Source organism: Pan paniscus, chromosome 3, assembly GCF_029289425.2.
Source record: "Pan paniscus chromosome 3, NHGRI_mPanPan1-v2.0_pri, whole genome shotgun sequence".
Taxonomy (NCBI): Eukaryota; Metazoa; Chordata; class Mammalia; order Primates; family Hominidae; genus Pan; species Pan paniscus.
In genome coordinates, this window is record NC_073252.2 from 59,869,676 (window position 1) to 59,887,527 (window position 17,852).

At 35.0% G+C, this 17,852-nt stretch overlaps 1 protein-coding gene across 2 annotated transcripts; it reads right to left on the reverse strand.

Annotated features, from left to right (window-relative positions):
• Positions 1–8,442: 8,442 nt before the first annotated feature.
• On the reverse strand, positions 8,443–17,543 carry ODAM (odontogenic, ameloblast associated). Of its 2 annotated transcripts, XM_003809001.5 has the most exons (12): positions 17,269–17,543; positions 16,469–16,534; positions 16,329–16,370; positions 15,741–15,788; positions 14,905–15,138; positions 14,436–14,483; positions 12,430–12,534; positions 11,529–11,576; positions 10,700–10,771; positions 10,105–10,266; positions 9,808–9,866; positions 8,443–8,846 (listed from the first exon to the last, which is right to left on the reverse strand). In XM_003809001.5, exons 1-11 carry the CDS (start codon positions 17,302–17,304, stop codon positions 9,837–9,839), a joined length of 891 nt encoding a protein of 296 aa, XP_003809049.5. In that variant the 5' UTR covers positions 17,305–17,543; the 3' UTR covers positions 8,443–8,846; positions 9,808–9,836. The 2 variants fall into 2 exon arrangements, with proteins under 2 accessions (XP_003809049.5, XP_054967432.3); XM_055111457.3 differs by lacking the exon at positions 11,529–11,576.
• Positions 17,544–17,852: the final 309 nt, after the last annotated feature.

The following is a 17,852-nucleotide window of genomic DNA, read 5'->3' on the forward strand; positions in this document are numbered from 1 at the left end:
TCAGATGAAGATGACAGAATGCAGGCTTTCTATCTTATCATTTACAAAGTCAAGCATACAGTGCAAAGCAAAACTAAAACAAAACAAAAACCGTACACATATGACAGAAGCAAGTGAATGTGACCTATACTTGAGAGCAAAATCAGTCACTATAGATTCACAGACAACCTACATATTGAAATCAGCAGATAAAAACTTCAACTAGGTTTCAGTTCCAAGATGGCTGAATAGGAAGAGCTCCGGTTTGCAGCATCCAGTGTGATCAATGCAGAAGACAGGTGATTTCTGCATTTCCAACTGAGGTACCCAGGCAAACAGGGTCTGGAGTGGACCTACAGCAAACTCCAACAGACCTGCAACTGAGGGACCTGACTGTTAGAAGGAAAACTAACAAACCTAAAGGAATAGCATCAACATCAACAAAAAGGAAATCCACACCAAAACCCCATCTGTAGGTCACCATCATCAAAGACCAAAGGTAGATAAAACCACAAAGATGGGGAGAAACTAGAGCAGAAAAGGTGAAAATTCTAAAAATCAGAGTGCCTCTTCTCCTCCAAAGGATTGCAGCTCCTTGCCAGCAATGGAACAAAGCTGGATGGAGAATGACTTTGACAAGTTGACAGAGTAGGCTTCAGAAGATAGGTAATAACAAACTTCTCCAAGCTAAAGGAGGATATTTGAACCCATCACAAAGAAGCTAAAAACCTAGAAAAAAGATTAGATGAATGGCTAACTGGAATAAACCGTGTAGACAAGACCTTAAATGACCTGATGGAGCTGAAAACCATGGCACGAGAACTTCGTGATGCACGCACAAGCTTCAATAGCCGATTTGATCAAGTGGAAGAAAGGGTATCAGTGATTGAAGATCAAATGAATGAAAAAAGTGAGGAGACAAGGTTAGAGAAAAAAGAGTAAAAATAAATGAATAAAGCCTCCAAGAAATATGGGACTATGTGAAAAGACCAAATCTATGTCTGATTGGTGTACCTGAAAGTGATGGGGAGAATGGAACCAAGTTGGAAAACACTCTTCAGGGTATTATCAAGCAGAACTTCCTCAACCTAGAGAGGTAGGCCAACATTCAAATTCAGGAAATACAGAGAATGGAACCAAGCTGGAAAACACACTTCGAGATATTATTATCCAGGAGAACTTCCCCAACCTAGCAAGACAGGCCAACATTCAAATTCAGGAAATACAGAGAACACTCAAAGATACTCCTAGAGAAGAGCAACCCCAAGACACATAATTGTCAGATTCACCAAGGTTGAAATGAAGGAAAAAGTGTTAAGGGCAGCCAGAGAGAAAGGTCAAGTTACCCACAAAGGGAAGCCCATCAGACAAACAACACGACTCTCAGCAGAAACACTACAAGTCAGAAGAGAGTGGGGGCCAATATTCAACAAAGAAGGCCATTATATAATGATAAAGGGATCAATTCAATAAGAAGAGCTAACTATCCTAAATATATATGCACCCAATACAGGAGCATCCCAATTCATAAAGCAAGTCCTTAGAGACCTACAAAGAGACTTAGACTCCCACACAATAATAATGGGAGACTTTAACACCCCACTGTCAATATTAGACAGATCAATGAGACATAAAATTAACAAGGATATCCGGGACCTCAACTCAGCTCTGCACCAAACAGACCTAATAGACATCTACAGAACTCTCCACCCCAAATCAACAGAATATACATTCTTCTCAGCACCACATCACACTTACTCTAAAATTGACCACATAATTGGAAGTAAAGCACTCCTCAGCAAATGTAAAAGAACAGAAATTATAACAAACTGTCTCTCAGACCACAGTACAATCAAATTAGAACTCAGGATTAAGAAACTCACTCAAAACCACACAACTACGTGGAAACTGAACAACTTGCTCCTGAATGACTACTGGGTAAATAACGAAATGAAGGCAGAAATAAGGATGTTCTTTGAAACCAATGAGAACAAAGACACAACGTACCAGAATCTCTGGGACACATTTAAAGCAGTGTGTAGAGGGAAATTTATAGCACTAAATCCCCACAAGAGAAAGCAGGAAAGATCTAAAATCAGGACCCTAACATCAAAATTAAAGGAAGTAGAGAAGCAAGAGCAAACAAATTCAAAAGCTAGCAGAAGGCAAAAAATAACTAAGATCAGAGCAGAACTGAAAGAGATAGACACTTAAAAAAAACTCTTCAAAAAATTAATGAATCCAGGAGCTGGTTTTTTTGAAAAGATCAACAAAGTTGATAGACTGCCAGCAAGATTAATAAAGAAGAAAAAAGAGAAGAATCAAATAGACGCAATAAAAAATGATAAAGGGATATCACCACCGATCTCACAGAAATACAATCTACCGTCACAGAATGCTATAAATATCTCTACGCAAATAAACTAGAAAATCTAGAAGAAATGGATAAATTCCTTGACACATACAGTCTCCCAAGACTAAACCAGGAAGAAGTTGAATCTCTGAATAGACCAACAACAGGCTCTGAAATTGAGGCAATAATTAATAGCCTACTAACCAAAAAAAGTCCAGGAGCAGATGGATTCACAACCGAATTCTACCAGAGGTACAAAGAGGAGCTGGTACCATTCCTTCCAATCAATAGAAAAAGTGGGAATCCTCCCTAACTCATTTTATGAGGCCAGCATCATCCTGATACCAAAGTCTGGCAAAGACACAACAAAAAAAGAGAATTTTAGACCAATATCCCTGATGAACATCGATGCAAAAGACCTCAGTAAAATAGTGGCAAACCAAATCCAGCAGCACATCAAAAAGCTTATCCACCACAATCAAGTGGGCTTCATTCCTGGGATGCAAGGCTGGTTCAACATATGAAAATCAATAAACATAATCCATCACATAAATAGAACCAATGACAAAAACCAAATGATTATCTCAATAGATGCAGAAAAGGCCTTCAACAAAATTCAACAGCCCTTCATGCTAAAAACTCTCAATAAACTAGGTATTGATGGAACGTATCTCAAAATAACAAGAGGTATTTATGACAAGCTCACAGAGAATATCATACTGAATGGGTAAAAACTGGAAGCAGTCCCTTTGAAAATCGGCAAAAGAAAAGGATGCCCTCTCTCACCACTCCTATTCAACATAGTGTTGGAAGTTTTGGCCAGGGCAATCAGGCAAGAGAAAGACATAAATGGTATTGAATTAGGAAATGAGGAAGTCAAATTGTCCCTGTTTGCAGATGACATGATTGTATATTTAGAAAACTCCATCATCTAAGCCCAAAATCTCCTTAAGCTGATAAGCAACTTCAGCAAAGTCTCAGGATATAGAATCAATGTACAAAAACCACAAGCATTCTTATACACCATTAACAGACAAACAGAGAGCCAAATCATGAGTGAATGCCCATTCATAATTGCTACAAATAGAATAAAATACCTAGGAATCCAACTTACAAGGGATGTGAAGGACCTCTTCAAGGAGAACTACAAACCACTGCTCAACAAAATAAAAGAAGACACAAACAAATGGAAGCATATTCCATGCTCATGGGTAAGAAGAATCAATATCGTGAAAATGGCCATACTGCCCAAGGTCATTTATAGATTCAATGCCATCCTCATCAAGCTACCAATGACTTTCTTCACAGAATTGGAAAAAACTGCTTTAAAGTTCCTATGGAACCAAAAAAGAGCCTGCGTTGCCAAGACAATCCTAAGCAAAAGAACAAAGCTGGAGGCATCACTACCTGACTTTATACTGTAAGGCTACAGTAACCAAAACAGCATGGTACTGGTACCAAAACAGAGATATAAACCAATGGAACAGAACAGAGGCCTCAGAAATAATGCCACACATCTACAACCATCTGATCTTTGACAAACCTGTCAAAAACAAGAAATGGGGAAAGGATTCCCTATTTAATAAATGGTGCTGGGAAAACTAGCTAGCCATATATAGAAAGCTGAAACTGGATCCCTCCCTTACACCTTGTACAAAATTAATTCAAGATGGATTAAAGACTTACATGTTAGACCTAAAACCATAAGAACCCTAGAAGAAAACCTAGGCAATACCATTCAGGACATAGGCATGGGCAAGGACTTCATGACTAAAACATCAAAAGCAATGGTAACAAAAGCTAAAATAGACAAATGGGATCTAGTTAAACTAAAGAGCTTCTGCACAGCAAAAGAAACTACCATCAGAGTGAACAAGCAACTTACAGAACGGGAGAAAATTTTTGCAATCTACCCATCCTACAAAGCGCTAATATCCAGAATCTACAAAGAACTCAAACAAATTACAAGAAAAACACAAACAACCCCATCAAAAAGTAGGCAAAATGTGTGAATAGACACTTCCCAAAAGAAGATATCTATGCAGCCAACAGACGCATGAAAAAATGCTCATCATCACTGATCATCAGAGAAATGCAAATCAAAACCGCAATGCGGTATCATCTCATGCCAGTTAGAATGGCAATCAATAAAAAGTCAGAAAACAACAGATGCTGGAGAGGATGTGGAGAAATAGGAATGCTTTTACACTGTTGGTGAGAGTGTAAATTGGTTCAACTGTTGTGTAAGACAGTGTGGCAATTCCTCAAGGATCTAGAACTAGAATTACCATTTGACCCAGCAATCCCATTACTGGGTATATACCCGAAGGATTTTAAATCACGCTACTATAAAGACACATGCACATTTATGTTTATTTGGCACTATTCACGATAGCAAAGACTTGGAACCAACCCAAACGTCCATCAATGATAGACTGGATTAAGAAAATGTGGCACATATACACCATGGAATACTATACAGCCATAAAAAAGGATGAGTTCATGTCCTTTGTAGGGACATGGATGAAGCTGGAAACCATCTTTTTCAGCAAACTATTGCAAGGACAGAAAACCAAACACCACATGTTCTCCCTCATAGGTGGGAATTGAACAATGTGATCACTTGGACACAGAGTGGGGAACATCACACACTGGGGCCTGTCGGGGGGTAGGGGGCTGAGGGAGGGATAACATTGGGAGGAATACCTAATGTAAATGATGAGTTGATGGGTGCAGCAAACCAACGTGGCACATGTATACCTATATATCAAACCTACACGTTGTGCACATGTACCCTAGAACTTAAAGTGTAATAATAGTAAAAAAATACACTTCAACTAGAATAAACATGCTAGAAGATTGATAGGAATATGCTGAGTATATCGAGTGATGAGTTAGAAAATTTCTGGAGCTATAAGAAAACTGTTAAAAATTAAATAAAAATCCTAAACTTAAAATTTTAAAAAACTGGATGTATTTATTAGATGATATCAGTAGCAGAAGCAGTTCAACCATTGTGGAAGTCAGTGTGGCGATTCCTCAGGGATCTAGAACTAGAAATACCATTTGACCCAGCCATCCCATTACTGGGTATATACCCAAATGACTATAAATCATGCTGCTATAAAGACACATGCACACGTATGTTTATTGCGGCATTATTCACAATAGCAAAGACTTGGAACCAACCCAAATGTCCAACAATGATAGACTGGATTAAGAAAATGTGGCACATATACACCATGGAATACTATGCAGCCATAAAAAATGATGAGTTCATGTCCTTTGTAGGGACATGGATGAAACTGGAAACCATCATTCTCAGTAAACTATCGCAAGAACAAAAAACCAAACACCGCATATTCTCACTCATAGGTGGGAAGTGAACAATGAGATCACATGGACACAGGAAGGGGAATATCACACTCTGGGGACTGTGGTGGGGAGGGGGGAGGGGGGAGGGATAGCATTGGGAGATATACCTAATGCTAGATGACGAGTTAGTGGGTGCAGCGCACCAGCATGGCACATGTATACATATGTAACTAACCTGCACAACGTGCACATGTACCCTAAAACTTAAAGTATAATAAAAAAAAAAAAAACAAAGTTAACTGTAAAAAAAAAAAAAAAAAGAAGCAGATTGGCTCTAATAGAAGAAAGGATCTGTGAAGCTGAAGGTAAATGGAAATTTTCAAACTGAAGTGCTCAGAAAATATAAATCAACAAAGGCTCAATGACCTAAGAAATAGTGTCAATTAATCCAATATACATGGAATTGGAGTTGTAAGAATGAGAAAAGAGAAAAAAACGAAACAGAAAAATAGTCAAAGAAGTACTGATGAAACTTTTCGTATTTTTATCAAAACCAATATGCAGATTCAGAAAGCAAAGTGCACACCTTATATGATTCCTACAAAATTAGCCAGCCACACTTAACTCTCCTCGAGTCAAACTGCTGAACACGAAAGGGACAGAGAAAGTCATAAAAACAGCTCTAGAAAAAGATACACTGCATACAGGGGAATGTCAATAGGAATGGCAGGTGACTTTTTATCGAAACCATTAGAGGCCAGAAGATAAGGTTAGAACAATTTTCAAGTGTGGAAAGAAAAAAAGTCAGTCAACTTAGAATTTTATATTAAAAAATATCTATAAAATGTGGGCATAATAAAGGCATTTTTGATAAATAAAAAATGGGGGAATTTATAGCCATCAGATACAAACTAAATAAATTTTGGAGACATTTCTTGATGTAAAAGGGAAATTATAGTGGATGAAATCTCAGACGTATAGGAAGGAAGAACACTGAAATTGGTAAATATGTAAGTAAATATATTTTTTCTTTTAAAAGTTATGTAAAAGTTATACGTAGCAGTAGTACACTTCAAAAAACATGTTATACTAATGACTGATAAGTGTGGAAACAAATATAACACAATTAGTCATCAGGATAATGCAAATTAAAACCATGAGATGCCTCTTTGAACATTTTAAAATAAAATACGGAATCCAGAACTATTTAATAGATGAGACTATAAATATGCTGAGATACAGATTTAGGAGCCAGTACCTTTTTATAAATCCTATTAAAGTCAAAATGGAAATGTTCATGTAGCAATTTAAAAAAAATCAATGCAGCGATTTTTTGAGAGAGAGGAGAAAAGAGGTTGACCTCAGGGTCAACCTGTATGGAGGTTAACATTTAAGGGATGTGTGACAAAAGAGGAATTTATAAAAACAATTTTAAGAAAAGACAATTCTATAATAATTGTGGGCCAGAAATGAGAGGAACTGGAATTCTTATTCACTCCTAATAAGGGTATAAAATGGAACAGCCACATTAGAAACTATTTAGCAGTCTCTGATAACATATACATATCCTTTGAGTTAGAGCTGTGTCTTGGTATTTACTTAAGAGATATGAAAACATGTGTTTACAAAAAAGTGTACAAGAATGTTCATTGCAGCTTTATTTCTGATATCTAATAATTGGAAACAACTCAAATGTTCAACAATGGAAGAATGGATAAAGAAAATGACATATATTAATGCAATGTGGAATAACACTTAAGCAATAACATGAATGAATCACAAAAGCATTATGTTGAGTAAAAGAAACCAGACATGAAAGAATACATCATGTATGATTTAACTTATATAAAAACCCAGAATAGGCTAAATTAATATATGTTGATTGAAATATGAAAATAGTTGCTTGGCATGAGAGTGGGGAGACTAGATTGATTGGAGAAGAGTATGAAAGAAGTTTATGGGGTGTTGGAGATATTCTGTATCTTAATGGGGTGATGGTTACAAGATATATACATTTTTCACACTACACACTTAAAATGTCTTCATTTGAAAGTATTACTCTATTAGGCTATGATGATAGATTGAATATAGATGTATGGAGGAGTTGAAGTCATGTGTGGATTCTATACTTCATTCTTTTTTAAAAATTTTACTTTAAGTTCTGTGATACATGTGCCCAGCATGCAGGTTTTTTGCATAGGTATACATGTGCCATGGTGGTTTGCTGCACCTATCAACCTGTCATCTAAGTTTTAAGCCCCACATGCATTAGGCATTTGTCCTAATGCTCTCCCCTCTCCTTGCTTCCCACCCCCAACAGACCCCTGTGTGTGATGTTCCCCTCCCTGTGTCCATGTGTTCTCATTATTCAACTCCCACTTATGAGTGAGAACACGTGGTGTTTGGTTTTCTGTTCCTGTGTTAGTCTATATTTTATTATTGAACTAATGCTGTTTTATTTAGATAGGAAACATCCAGTGGAGAATAGTTGGTAGGGAACGTTTTGAGAATTACCAAATGTAAGCAAAGCTGATTTTAGAGAAATTATTCTAGATTGAAAGCCAGATCTGATGAAACCCAAAATCTCCACCTTATTCTCTACAGGATGCTGCCTCCCCCAAACAAGCACACACTTTCCTATCCTTTTGAGTAAGGACAGACACCTCTCTATGTGACTGTGTCATATTAAGAATAAGCACTTTGTGATATCTGCCACCAAATAATTTTGATTGTCATGAGAATGTCTCAGGAGGAAACTGACTAAATGGACCTTAGGGAAATGAAGAGATGACATGTCAAATCTAGATACTTATTTTACTTCATCAGTTCCAATCACAACACTCATCATACACCCAATGACAATATACATATCTTCATGGGTACTACCATTTTGCAGAGGCATCATTTACTAATGCAATTATCCAATTGATTTAATGATACTAGCTTTATTCTCAGTGTTATTATATTCCATATTATACAATGATAGGATATTTGAAGAGACATATAATTTTGTAAGACAAGACTCATTACATGATTGTATTATTTTCTATGACATATTTAAAGAGTTTAATAACATTTATAAGTAAAAACAAATTTAGGAGAAGAGTCAAGATATTGCATGTATTCCAAAGAACTGATACTAGCATTGAGGAAGCTAATAGCCTAAAATTATATCCAAGGCATGGCCACATCTTTTTCCCTGAAAAATATAATAGAAAAGCATTTTAATATCGTTGGACTGCTTTGCATAAAACATCCTAGATATCTTACAAATTGCTTATTAAAGAAATAGAAAGCTTTTCTTTCACTGGCATTCATACATACAGAAAAAAGGTCATAAAAATACTGAAATCTCTTTAGTATTTCTTACTGAATAACTTGATTTGCCTTGTACAATATAGTACATTAGTGAGGAGGCTTTCCTAAAGAGGTATTATTACTGTTCACTCGGTTGTGTTTTTATAAACTTTTTTCATCTGAAGAATGCTGAGTGCTCATTTTTATGGAAGGAGAGATCAAAAGAGGCGCACAGGCAGCGGGGAGGATATTTCAAAAACTTTGTCTTTTAGTTTGCCCTTCAAGTTAAATTGTTTGCTTTTCAGTGTGCGTTTTTACTTTTTGGTGCTGTTTCCAGACTGCCCTTCTATCAAACTCCTATTGTGGCCTCATAGCCAACCAAGCTGATTAAAACAGGTAATTAGTTCAAGATTATGTCTGATATAAAAGTCATGGAATTTGAAATTTTCTTTTCCTTGTACAATTTCTTTATCATTTTGAGATTTTTACTTAATTTCAAACTAATACAGATATATTGGAATTATTACAATATTTAGCTTGCAAACTGAAATGATGATTTGGGAGAATTGATTCTGTATAGAGTGTCTATAGAATGTCTTTTATAATGGACCTGGAATATCTAATATTTGTGTTTTCAGAGAGTATACCAAACTTATAGGCAGACATGATTCTCAAAATTTAATTTTGTTTTTAAAAATTGTTGAAGTCCATAATCATTATTAATTTTATAGGTATATAGAGCTAACTTGTTTTTATAACTACTTTGGTAAGAACTCCATTAGCTCCTCTGCCAACTGTTTTCTTTTGTCTTCTTATGTAGGAATTGTCGTGGCACCTAATGCTTGACTTTGGCAAATACCTACCAAAATGTCTGAATGATCAGGGCAACTTCTTATGGTTCCCTTAGGCTGTCAGTCTTGTCCTAGTGAGAAAAGGACATTCATAAGAAACTCTTATTAATTTGAAATTAAATTATATTCTGATTAATTGATTATCAAAAACAAGTTTTGGCCACCTTATTCAGAGTTAAGACCACATATTTTTCCTTAGTTATCTTCTTAATTTCATGACTAAGTCCTATAAATTAAAGCACTAATTTTATCACTGTATTTTTTCATTAGACAATTTTTTTGCATAAAGTGAAGTTTTCATGACTCTACCTTCTCTTCTGGGAGCTCTGGGGTAATAGTTTGGTCTACAGCAGAAGTGAAAGCATTGGTTGTGCTGGGTTTTGGTGAAGTTGAGGGCATGAAAACTCCTGCACTGTCATGTCTAAAGTTGATCGCTTCTTTTTCTAAATATGGTATCTCTTCTCCTGTTGACTACAGAGAATGAGAATGAAAACAAAGTTGTCGTAAGTTTAACAAGAAGGCCAAAATTGGGAAGAATGTAAAGCAACAGGATTGAGATGCAACACAAGCATTATATTAAAAAAATAGTTGCTATTATTAGTTTTTTTAGATTATAAGCTACATAAAAGACCATGAATATATACCAGCAAACATTAATTGTCTCTTAATATCTGCTTTTAAATAAAGGTGCATCAAAGAGTACCTGGCACAACATACTCAAAAATACTAATTAACTGAGTAAGAGTGAACTGAATCTTCACTGGCAAAATATTGTAAGAAGAAGAAGAAGCAGCAAAAATTATTGATGGAATTACAACAGAGTTGATATTAAAATGAACATTAGTGCAGTAAGTTGTCAATTGTTGATTTCCAGTAGCTGGCAAAGTGTTGTAAGGAATCTTACCAACACAGCAATTTCAGGAGCTGTGCCTAGTTGGGGATCAAAAGCTAGTTGCTGCTGTCCTCCTGATATAGCCTAAAAACACAAAAAGTTTTAAAAAGTCTAAATCAGTGATCTATGAAAATATGCTCTTTGGCCACCCAGAGTACCAGAGTAGTAAAACACTCCCAAACTTCTTAAATTATTTTGCTAAAAACAGAAATAATAGTTTAATTTTTGCTATTAGAGCACTGGCTTGACATCTCACCTCTGCTTCTGTTCTGGAAGTGCTACTTTCTAACATTCTCTACTAGGACCAGGCACTTACCTGTTGAGCATAAACAATTCTACAGAACACCAACATCAGACGGGGTGGAAAAAACAAGACAATTTCAAAATTTTGTCTAAAGTAAGGTCACTATACAAGTCACGAAAATACCAGGTGTTCTCACATCTTGGCTACTATGAGCGACTGATGCTTCTTTACCCATTAAAGCTTTCACCTTGCTCCACTATCCTTGCCTTAGAGGCATGAGCTTTTAAAATAATCATAGAGCTACCCTACTTTTGAGAATAGCCACTGCAGAGTGAACAACCACTTCTTTGCAATCTTCCCCAAATTACCTAAAAGAAGCCCAAATCGTGTGAGAAGTCATTCTAATACTTTCCTATTAAGACACCCAAGATTCCCCACGTGTGTGTTCTCCTCCTTGTACTGAGTGGATACATACAATTTTGTTCAATTAGAGGTGCTCTCCTGGTCATCTTTGGCTGAAGGGCATTGATAGATTTAGTAGACAATGAAGGAAGTAGTTTCAAAATATTTTTTAATGAAAAATATGCATTTACTTACAGGTTCTGCTAGTTGTGGAATGTATCCAAATTGAGCATAGAATGGTATCTGTCAGATTTTTTAAAAAAATGTATTATATTTTCTGTGATTATTCTTGTCATAAGTTTGCAGTAAATGATTACTTAAACTTATATATCTTTTTATATAAGTTAAAAGCATTTTTAAAGTTTTTATGTTCCAGTAACTAAAAATTAATTATTGTTAAATTAGCAAGAATCTTTTTAATACCATATCATTTCTAGGATAAAACTCTCTCTTTCCCTTTAAAGCAACATGACAATTAGAATTAATACTACCAGTTTTTTAAAGCATAATTCTGAGTTTTCTCTAATTTGTAATGCCAGGTTTTAGAGTTATGATTAAATTTAAAAAAAGACATTTTCATTCTAACAGGAAGGATGTTAATAATACATGAGCCACCTGAATTTATGTTAGAATTCTAAAAATTTATTGCAGTTTCACAAAATTTAATATAATGGTATCTAATTGTATCTCAAAATCCAGTGATCAAATATTTCTTTCATCAAGGTAGCTAATATTTTTGCCATTTATTATTTTTAAATAGTAACCACACACACATATGTGGAAAGGTGGATGCTAGTAAATTTTAAATGTGAGAAAACTTCACTTTTCGAGGTTATTCAGCTTTTTGGCCTTGATTCTATTGAAGTCCACTTACTGATTTCATTGGCTAAAAATCCAGCCCTGGAATATTACCAAATAAGTTTACACAAATGATTTATAGCCGAGAACACTATACCTACCCTCTTATGCCTACCTGTTTCATGCTGTTGAGTGTTTGCATTAAATATACTCAAAAACTTTTTTTCTATGGTAATATACCTTATTTTCTCTATTTTCAAGTGGAACTAGTAGGATTAAAATAAAACATTTGCAGTACCTGCTCCTCATACTGCTGCTGTCTTGTTTGTTGAGGTGACCTTGGAACTGTTTGCTGAGGTTGTTCCCAGGGTAGGAGCATGTAAACTGGATAGTATTGAAACATCTACTTGTAAAAAGAGAAGGATACAAGAGATTCCATTAAATCAGCATAGGACATACTTTTTATCTTCTAATGTCAATTTTATTTAAAAGCTGTTTTATGTCTAGCAGCTTTATATGATTAAATACAAAGCAAATAGATGAAGAATCCCTTCCCAAACTTTGGAAACAACTTGTATCCCAGGTAATACTGGACTTGGTTTTTAAGGTTGCTTGGGCAAACACATTTAGGAAATAGTGGGTTGAACTAAGCAGAAGAGCTTTTTTTTTTCAAAGGACATCTTAGAAACTTTATATACAAATTACTTTGCAAATACCTAAGTGAAAGATAGCCTATGTAGCACTTACCCTATATTTTTGAGAATCATCATTCTGCAGAATGTGGTATTAGATGTTCTGCCATAATAAATGAAATGCTATGAATGTATTGCCTTTAAGAATTGCTACTTTATTAAAATAATCCATATATATTTTAGGATATTTGGTAAATCAAGACATAGATAAGTGGATATTTGGTAAATCAAGACATAGACAAGTAACAAATGAAATCATCTGAAACTTCCCCACCTACATTACCATGTGGCTTCCATTTATATTATCATTGCCTTCTACTTATATGTCTGTGTCTGTTTATTTGTGTATGTGTTCATAGAAAATGAGAATCTTAGTAAATATGTTAATTTTTGTATGCTGTTTTTATTTGCATAAAGTAAGAGATTGTATTAGACATGAAGTTAAAAAAAACAACTAGGGTTTCAGAAGGATTATATTTTGTGCAAGCATTCTTAATCCTGGCTAAGAATCAAACTCACATTTGAGCATTTTAGAAGATGACCAAACTTAACATCTATTCATGGGGTATTGATTCACTGGGATAGGGTTCAGACATTTGTAATTTTCAAACACCAGAGATTCTAATGTAAAGCCAGGATGGAGAGCTACTGGTTTCGTGGTTAAAGAAGGAGACAGAAAGGGTGGAGAATTATATTCCAACTCAGCTATTTACTTTCAATGGGATGAGGAATTTGATCTCATTAAGACTAGGTTTCTTGATTCTTAAGATGAAGTAATTCTAGTTATACATCTAATTCTTTAAATGCTTATGTCATAGAATGAGATAATGTCTAGAAGTAACTTTTGTTTTATAATGGGAGTGGATGTGGGACAAAGTTATTTAGTTATAATTACAGTAGAGTCAAATGCTGTAACTTTTTATGAAAAGGTCAATATTCTGTGATGAGTAATATAATTTATATATAATACTGTTTCTTTGAACCCAGAATATTGTAAAATTAATAATCCTGATATTTATAGGGTTTTCCATATTAATATGATGATTATACTAGTTTGCATTCATTTTTAAAAGATTATCCTATTTAATGGAAAAAATTACCATTTGATTGTAATATGGATTCAAACTGGAAATGTATAAGAAGCTTAAAATGTTTTGAGCAGAATTTCATAACAGCCAAATAACATGGGCAAGTGTTTCTTATCTCTACATCATATCATATATTATCAGCTTAGTGCATCTCCTTCTGAAGCAAAATTTAAAGTTGGATAAAGTCAGCCCATGGTATTTCTCTTGAGTTTTTCCCAACTTCCAGCACTTTGGATGCAGAGAGGACATGACCTGGGGCTTACTGAGCTCTTTTACTCTCAACATAGCAATGCCCTGGAAATTCAGGGGTCCTGGAGACTCTACTTAGCTGCCTGTCCTTAAGGAGTTGTTAAGTGAGCCCAACATCAACAAACTGATACTAGCCCAGCAATGATGTTATCTAGACAGTGATATCATTATATAGGTTTTTATAGCCCTGCTATAGGAGTCAGAGCTAGAAATAGAAAGCATTGTGGAGAGTGTATGTAGCCATCTCTGTGGGCAGTGTTGTTATATCCATTTACCTGTCCTTGCTCTTGAGGCATTTTGAAGGAGAATACATAGGGCATCACCTGCCAAAAAAAATAATTATATAAAAATGTATGCTTGACTTTGTTATTTAAAAATCCCTGAGCTGCTTTTCATAGAGCTAGCCATATAAATTTATCATTTGTGTTAACAAGTTTCCACAACAAAAAGTCATCTGTTACATGTGCTGACATAAACTGCCTATTATTGAAGTTTTCCTATCTTATCCTAGACTTGTTTTTAACTTTTTTGGCTTGTTGCTGTATCCTAGAGTAGCTGATTTAAATATTTTTTGTCTTAGAAATCAGAAAATAAAAGAAAGAACTTACAGCGATGGTAGAAACATATAATGAGAAAAAATATTGTTCAAAAACCCCTGCCTATTTCAAAGCTGATTCATATTCATTGTCAGATTAAACATGCAGTTCTCTCTCCTCAGAACAAAATGAAAGAGGCCTGACTTACGTGACTGGGGCCTGGTTGTGTCTGAGGCGGTGTTTGAAGCTGTAAGGGATCAACTTGGCCTGCCTGGGCTCCTTGGGCAAAACTGGCCTGTCCTGGGAAGGGTATCTGATTTGGGAGCAGTCCAGCAAACTGGTCTAGAGCTGATAAAGAGAACTGGGAGAGTCCTGGAATTTGAGCCTGCTGCTGCTGTTGTAAAATTCCAGAGAAAGGTGGAATCCATGAATTAAGTGGGCCCTAAAAAGACACAAAGGAAAGAAAGCATGTTCCCTTCTTGCCAAAAAGAATTTAAAAATTAGTCCTGAGCAAGAAAGAGACAAAATACAAACAATTTCTATAGTTCCAATGTTGCAACATAAAAAAGGACAGCATCTTGATTCATTTTGAACCAAGCAAATAATACGAAGCAAATGCTAAATTCCCGATGGCCATGAGAAATATGGGGCAGGATAAGGTTGATAAAAGAGCCCAACATCTGCATATGCCACACTGGTTTTAAACCTTCTGTATTTTCCCCTACCTTAACCCTAAACCCCCCAACCTGCTGTTACTGGTTAACTGGGCATGACTTTTTGTAAAATAATTACTTTTAACTATCTCATAGTTGTGAGAATTAGTACCTGGCATATACCAAGTTCTCAATAAATAAGTGTTGTTCAAATTACAGTTTCTACTTTAATCTTCAAGCAAATGGCCACTAGAACATATGAGACAAATTCATAATGTTAAAAATTGGGATTTCCAAAATAGGATCAGGAAACATTTTGTTTTCTTACAAAATAACATAAATGAGCAATAGGTAAATATTCCCCATAAAGTAATTATTGAAATGGAGGTACCTGAAGTTGTAGTGGCAAAAGTTGACCATTATTAAGGTTAAGAAGTAACTAGAAAAAGAAAAATAATATGAAATCAAGATTACTACACACTAAAATGAGTAGGAACAATGTTTACTGCAAATATAGCACAAGTCATAGCTGGTTGCTCAATTTCTTGTTAGAAGTGGGACATTTTCTCACTAGGCTTACATTAAATTACAGTGATTAGAAGTTAGATTTAAAACAAGGTTGGGATTTAACAACCTCTCCTCTGTTGGGTATGAGATTGCACAACGTTAGCACATTCCAGTGGTTTAGTCATTTTATGTTTTTAAACACCTATATACACCTGTGTGAGGTGTTATTAGAACAAAAAGATATAAACAATATTGTATCCGCCTTTGAAGAATTAACAATCAATCAAGGGAAGCAGAATAATATTTTAGAGGTAACCTGTTATATAATCAAACATGGACATTAGAAATGTGCTTGGATATACATAAAAGCTAGTGGAGAGGAACACAGTATAAATTAAATGACGACTTCTATCTCTTCCCACTTGACTTCCATTAAAAAAAGGAGGAGATTGTTTTAATTATTTAAACTAACCTCATTGCTATTGCTGGCAGACGTAAGACGCTGTGGGATAAGCTAAAAGTAAAAATGAAAAAGAAAATCAGAAATAGTAAAAAGAAGGGATTGTTGAAGGTTTAACACAATGGAACTAGTAGTGCCATAAAATCACTTACTGGGGCTGACAATGTGGCTCCCAGGAATCCAAGAAGAATTATAATTTTCATTTTCGTATGATATATCTAGAAAATAAGTTGTGATCTTTAGCTTTATAAAGACATTACTTAAAATTCATGACAAAATAATTAGTATTGTTAATCAAAGGAATAGCTGGGTGAATTCTATAGTATTTACTTACATTTTGCAATTTAAAATTTAAAAAGTTATATTTGTAAATTTCTGATATAACTCTTTATTTTCTCTCAGACAAGCTGTTTATAAAAACCAAGATTGTTTGCTTGTCCTTTTAGCTTGAACAAAAGACTCATTTGGAGACATATGATGTGGTTGAATGCATTAAAGAACAAGATGATCTCCTCCTAGTGCTGCCCTACAAGGAGAGGAGCAGGCCCATCAGACCATGGGAGGTCATGACTAAGGCTAACCAACTAGGGACTTATTACTGCAGCAATTTTAATGTCTATGTTGAAAAGTACTTCAATAGAGATTTGACAATACCAGTCCAATACCAGATAATTTCCACTTAGTAGTCTAATAACAGGATAATATACTAGAACTAAGCAACTGAGTCAATGTTTTTGTAATTTATGGCAATAGATTATAAAACTGAACTGTGATATTGATTTATGGTATAACCTGTTTAAGTATATTTCTCTTGTCTTCTAGATGTGAAACTTTTTTCCCTGCTTCAAATCATTGACCTAATCAAGCATTTAGGGTGAACTTGATAGTCTATCCTGCAGAGTTCACTGATTTTGGTTCTTCAAACTGTAAAAGCAAAGATTTGATATCTTACCTTACTCCTGGACCTAAAAAGAAAAATCTGAACCATGTGAGATCTGTGTTCTTTTCCTCTCTCAGCTCTACTGCTTGACGCTTCTCTTAAATTTTAAAACTCATCTTTAGAAAAAAAGGACCAATCATTGTTCAAAAAGGACCAGTGATTCAGTGGGTTTCAGACAATGGCTTAGCTAATAACCTCTTTCCTAATCATTTAGGTGGTATATGGATTCCCACACTTTTAGTAATGTTATTAAATTATCCCCTGAGAAATGTTTTCCTGTGATCATTTCTGGCTTCTGGTTTGGTTATGAGTAACTCTCCTAGAATAATTCTCCTAGAATAATTCTATTCTACTCTTTTATAATTCTTAAACTGGATACCCTAATTGAATAAAACTGGATACTGTAACTGAATAAAAGTTAATATCTTTAATAAAGTCAAGGATAAATGGGTGATTATTTTTACTTCAAGGGCGAAATACAGAATTGTTAGAAATCATAGGTCTGAAAAGCAAAACTTCAAAGCCTACTTAGCAGAATTCTTTGCTTCCTCAATGCTGGGCTAAGTAAATGTGGGCAGTTTCCTTTAGATTTGACC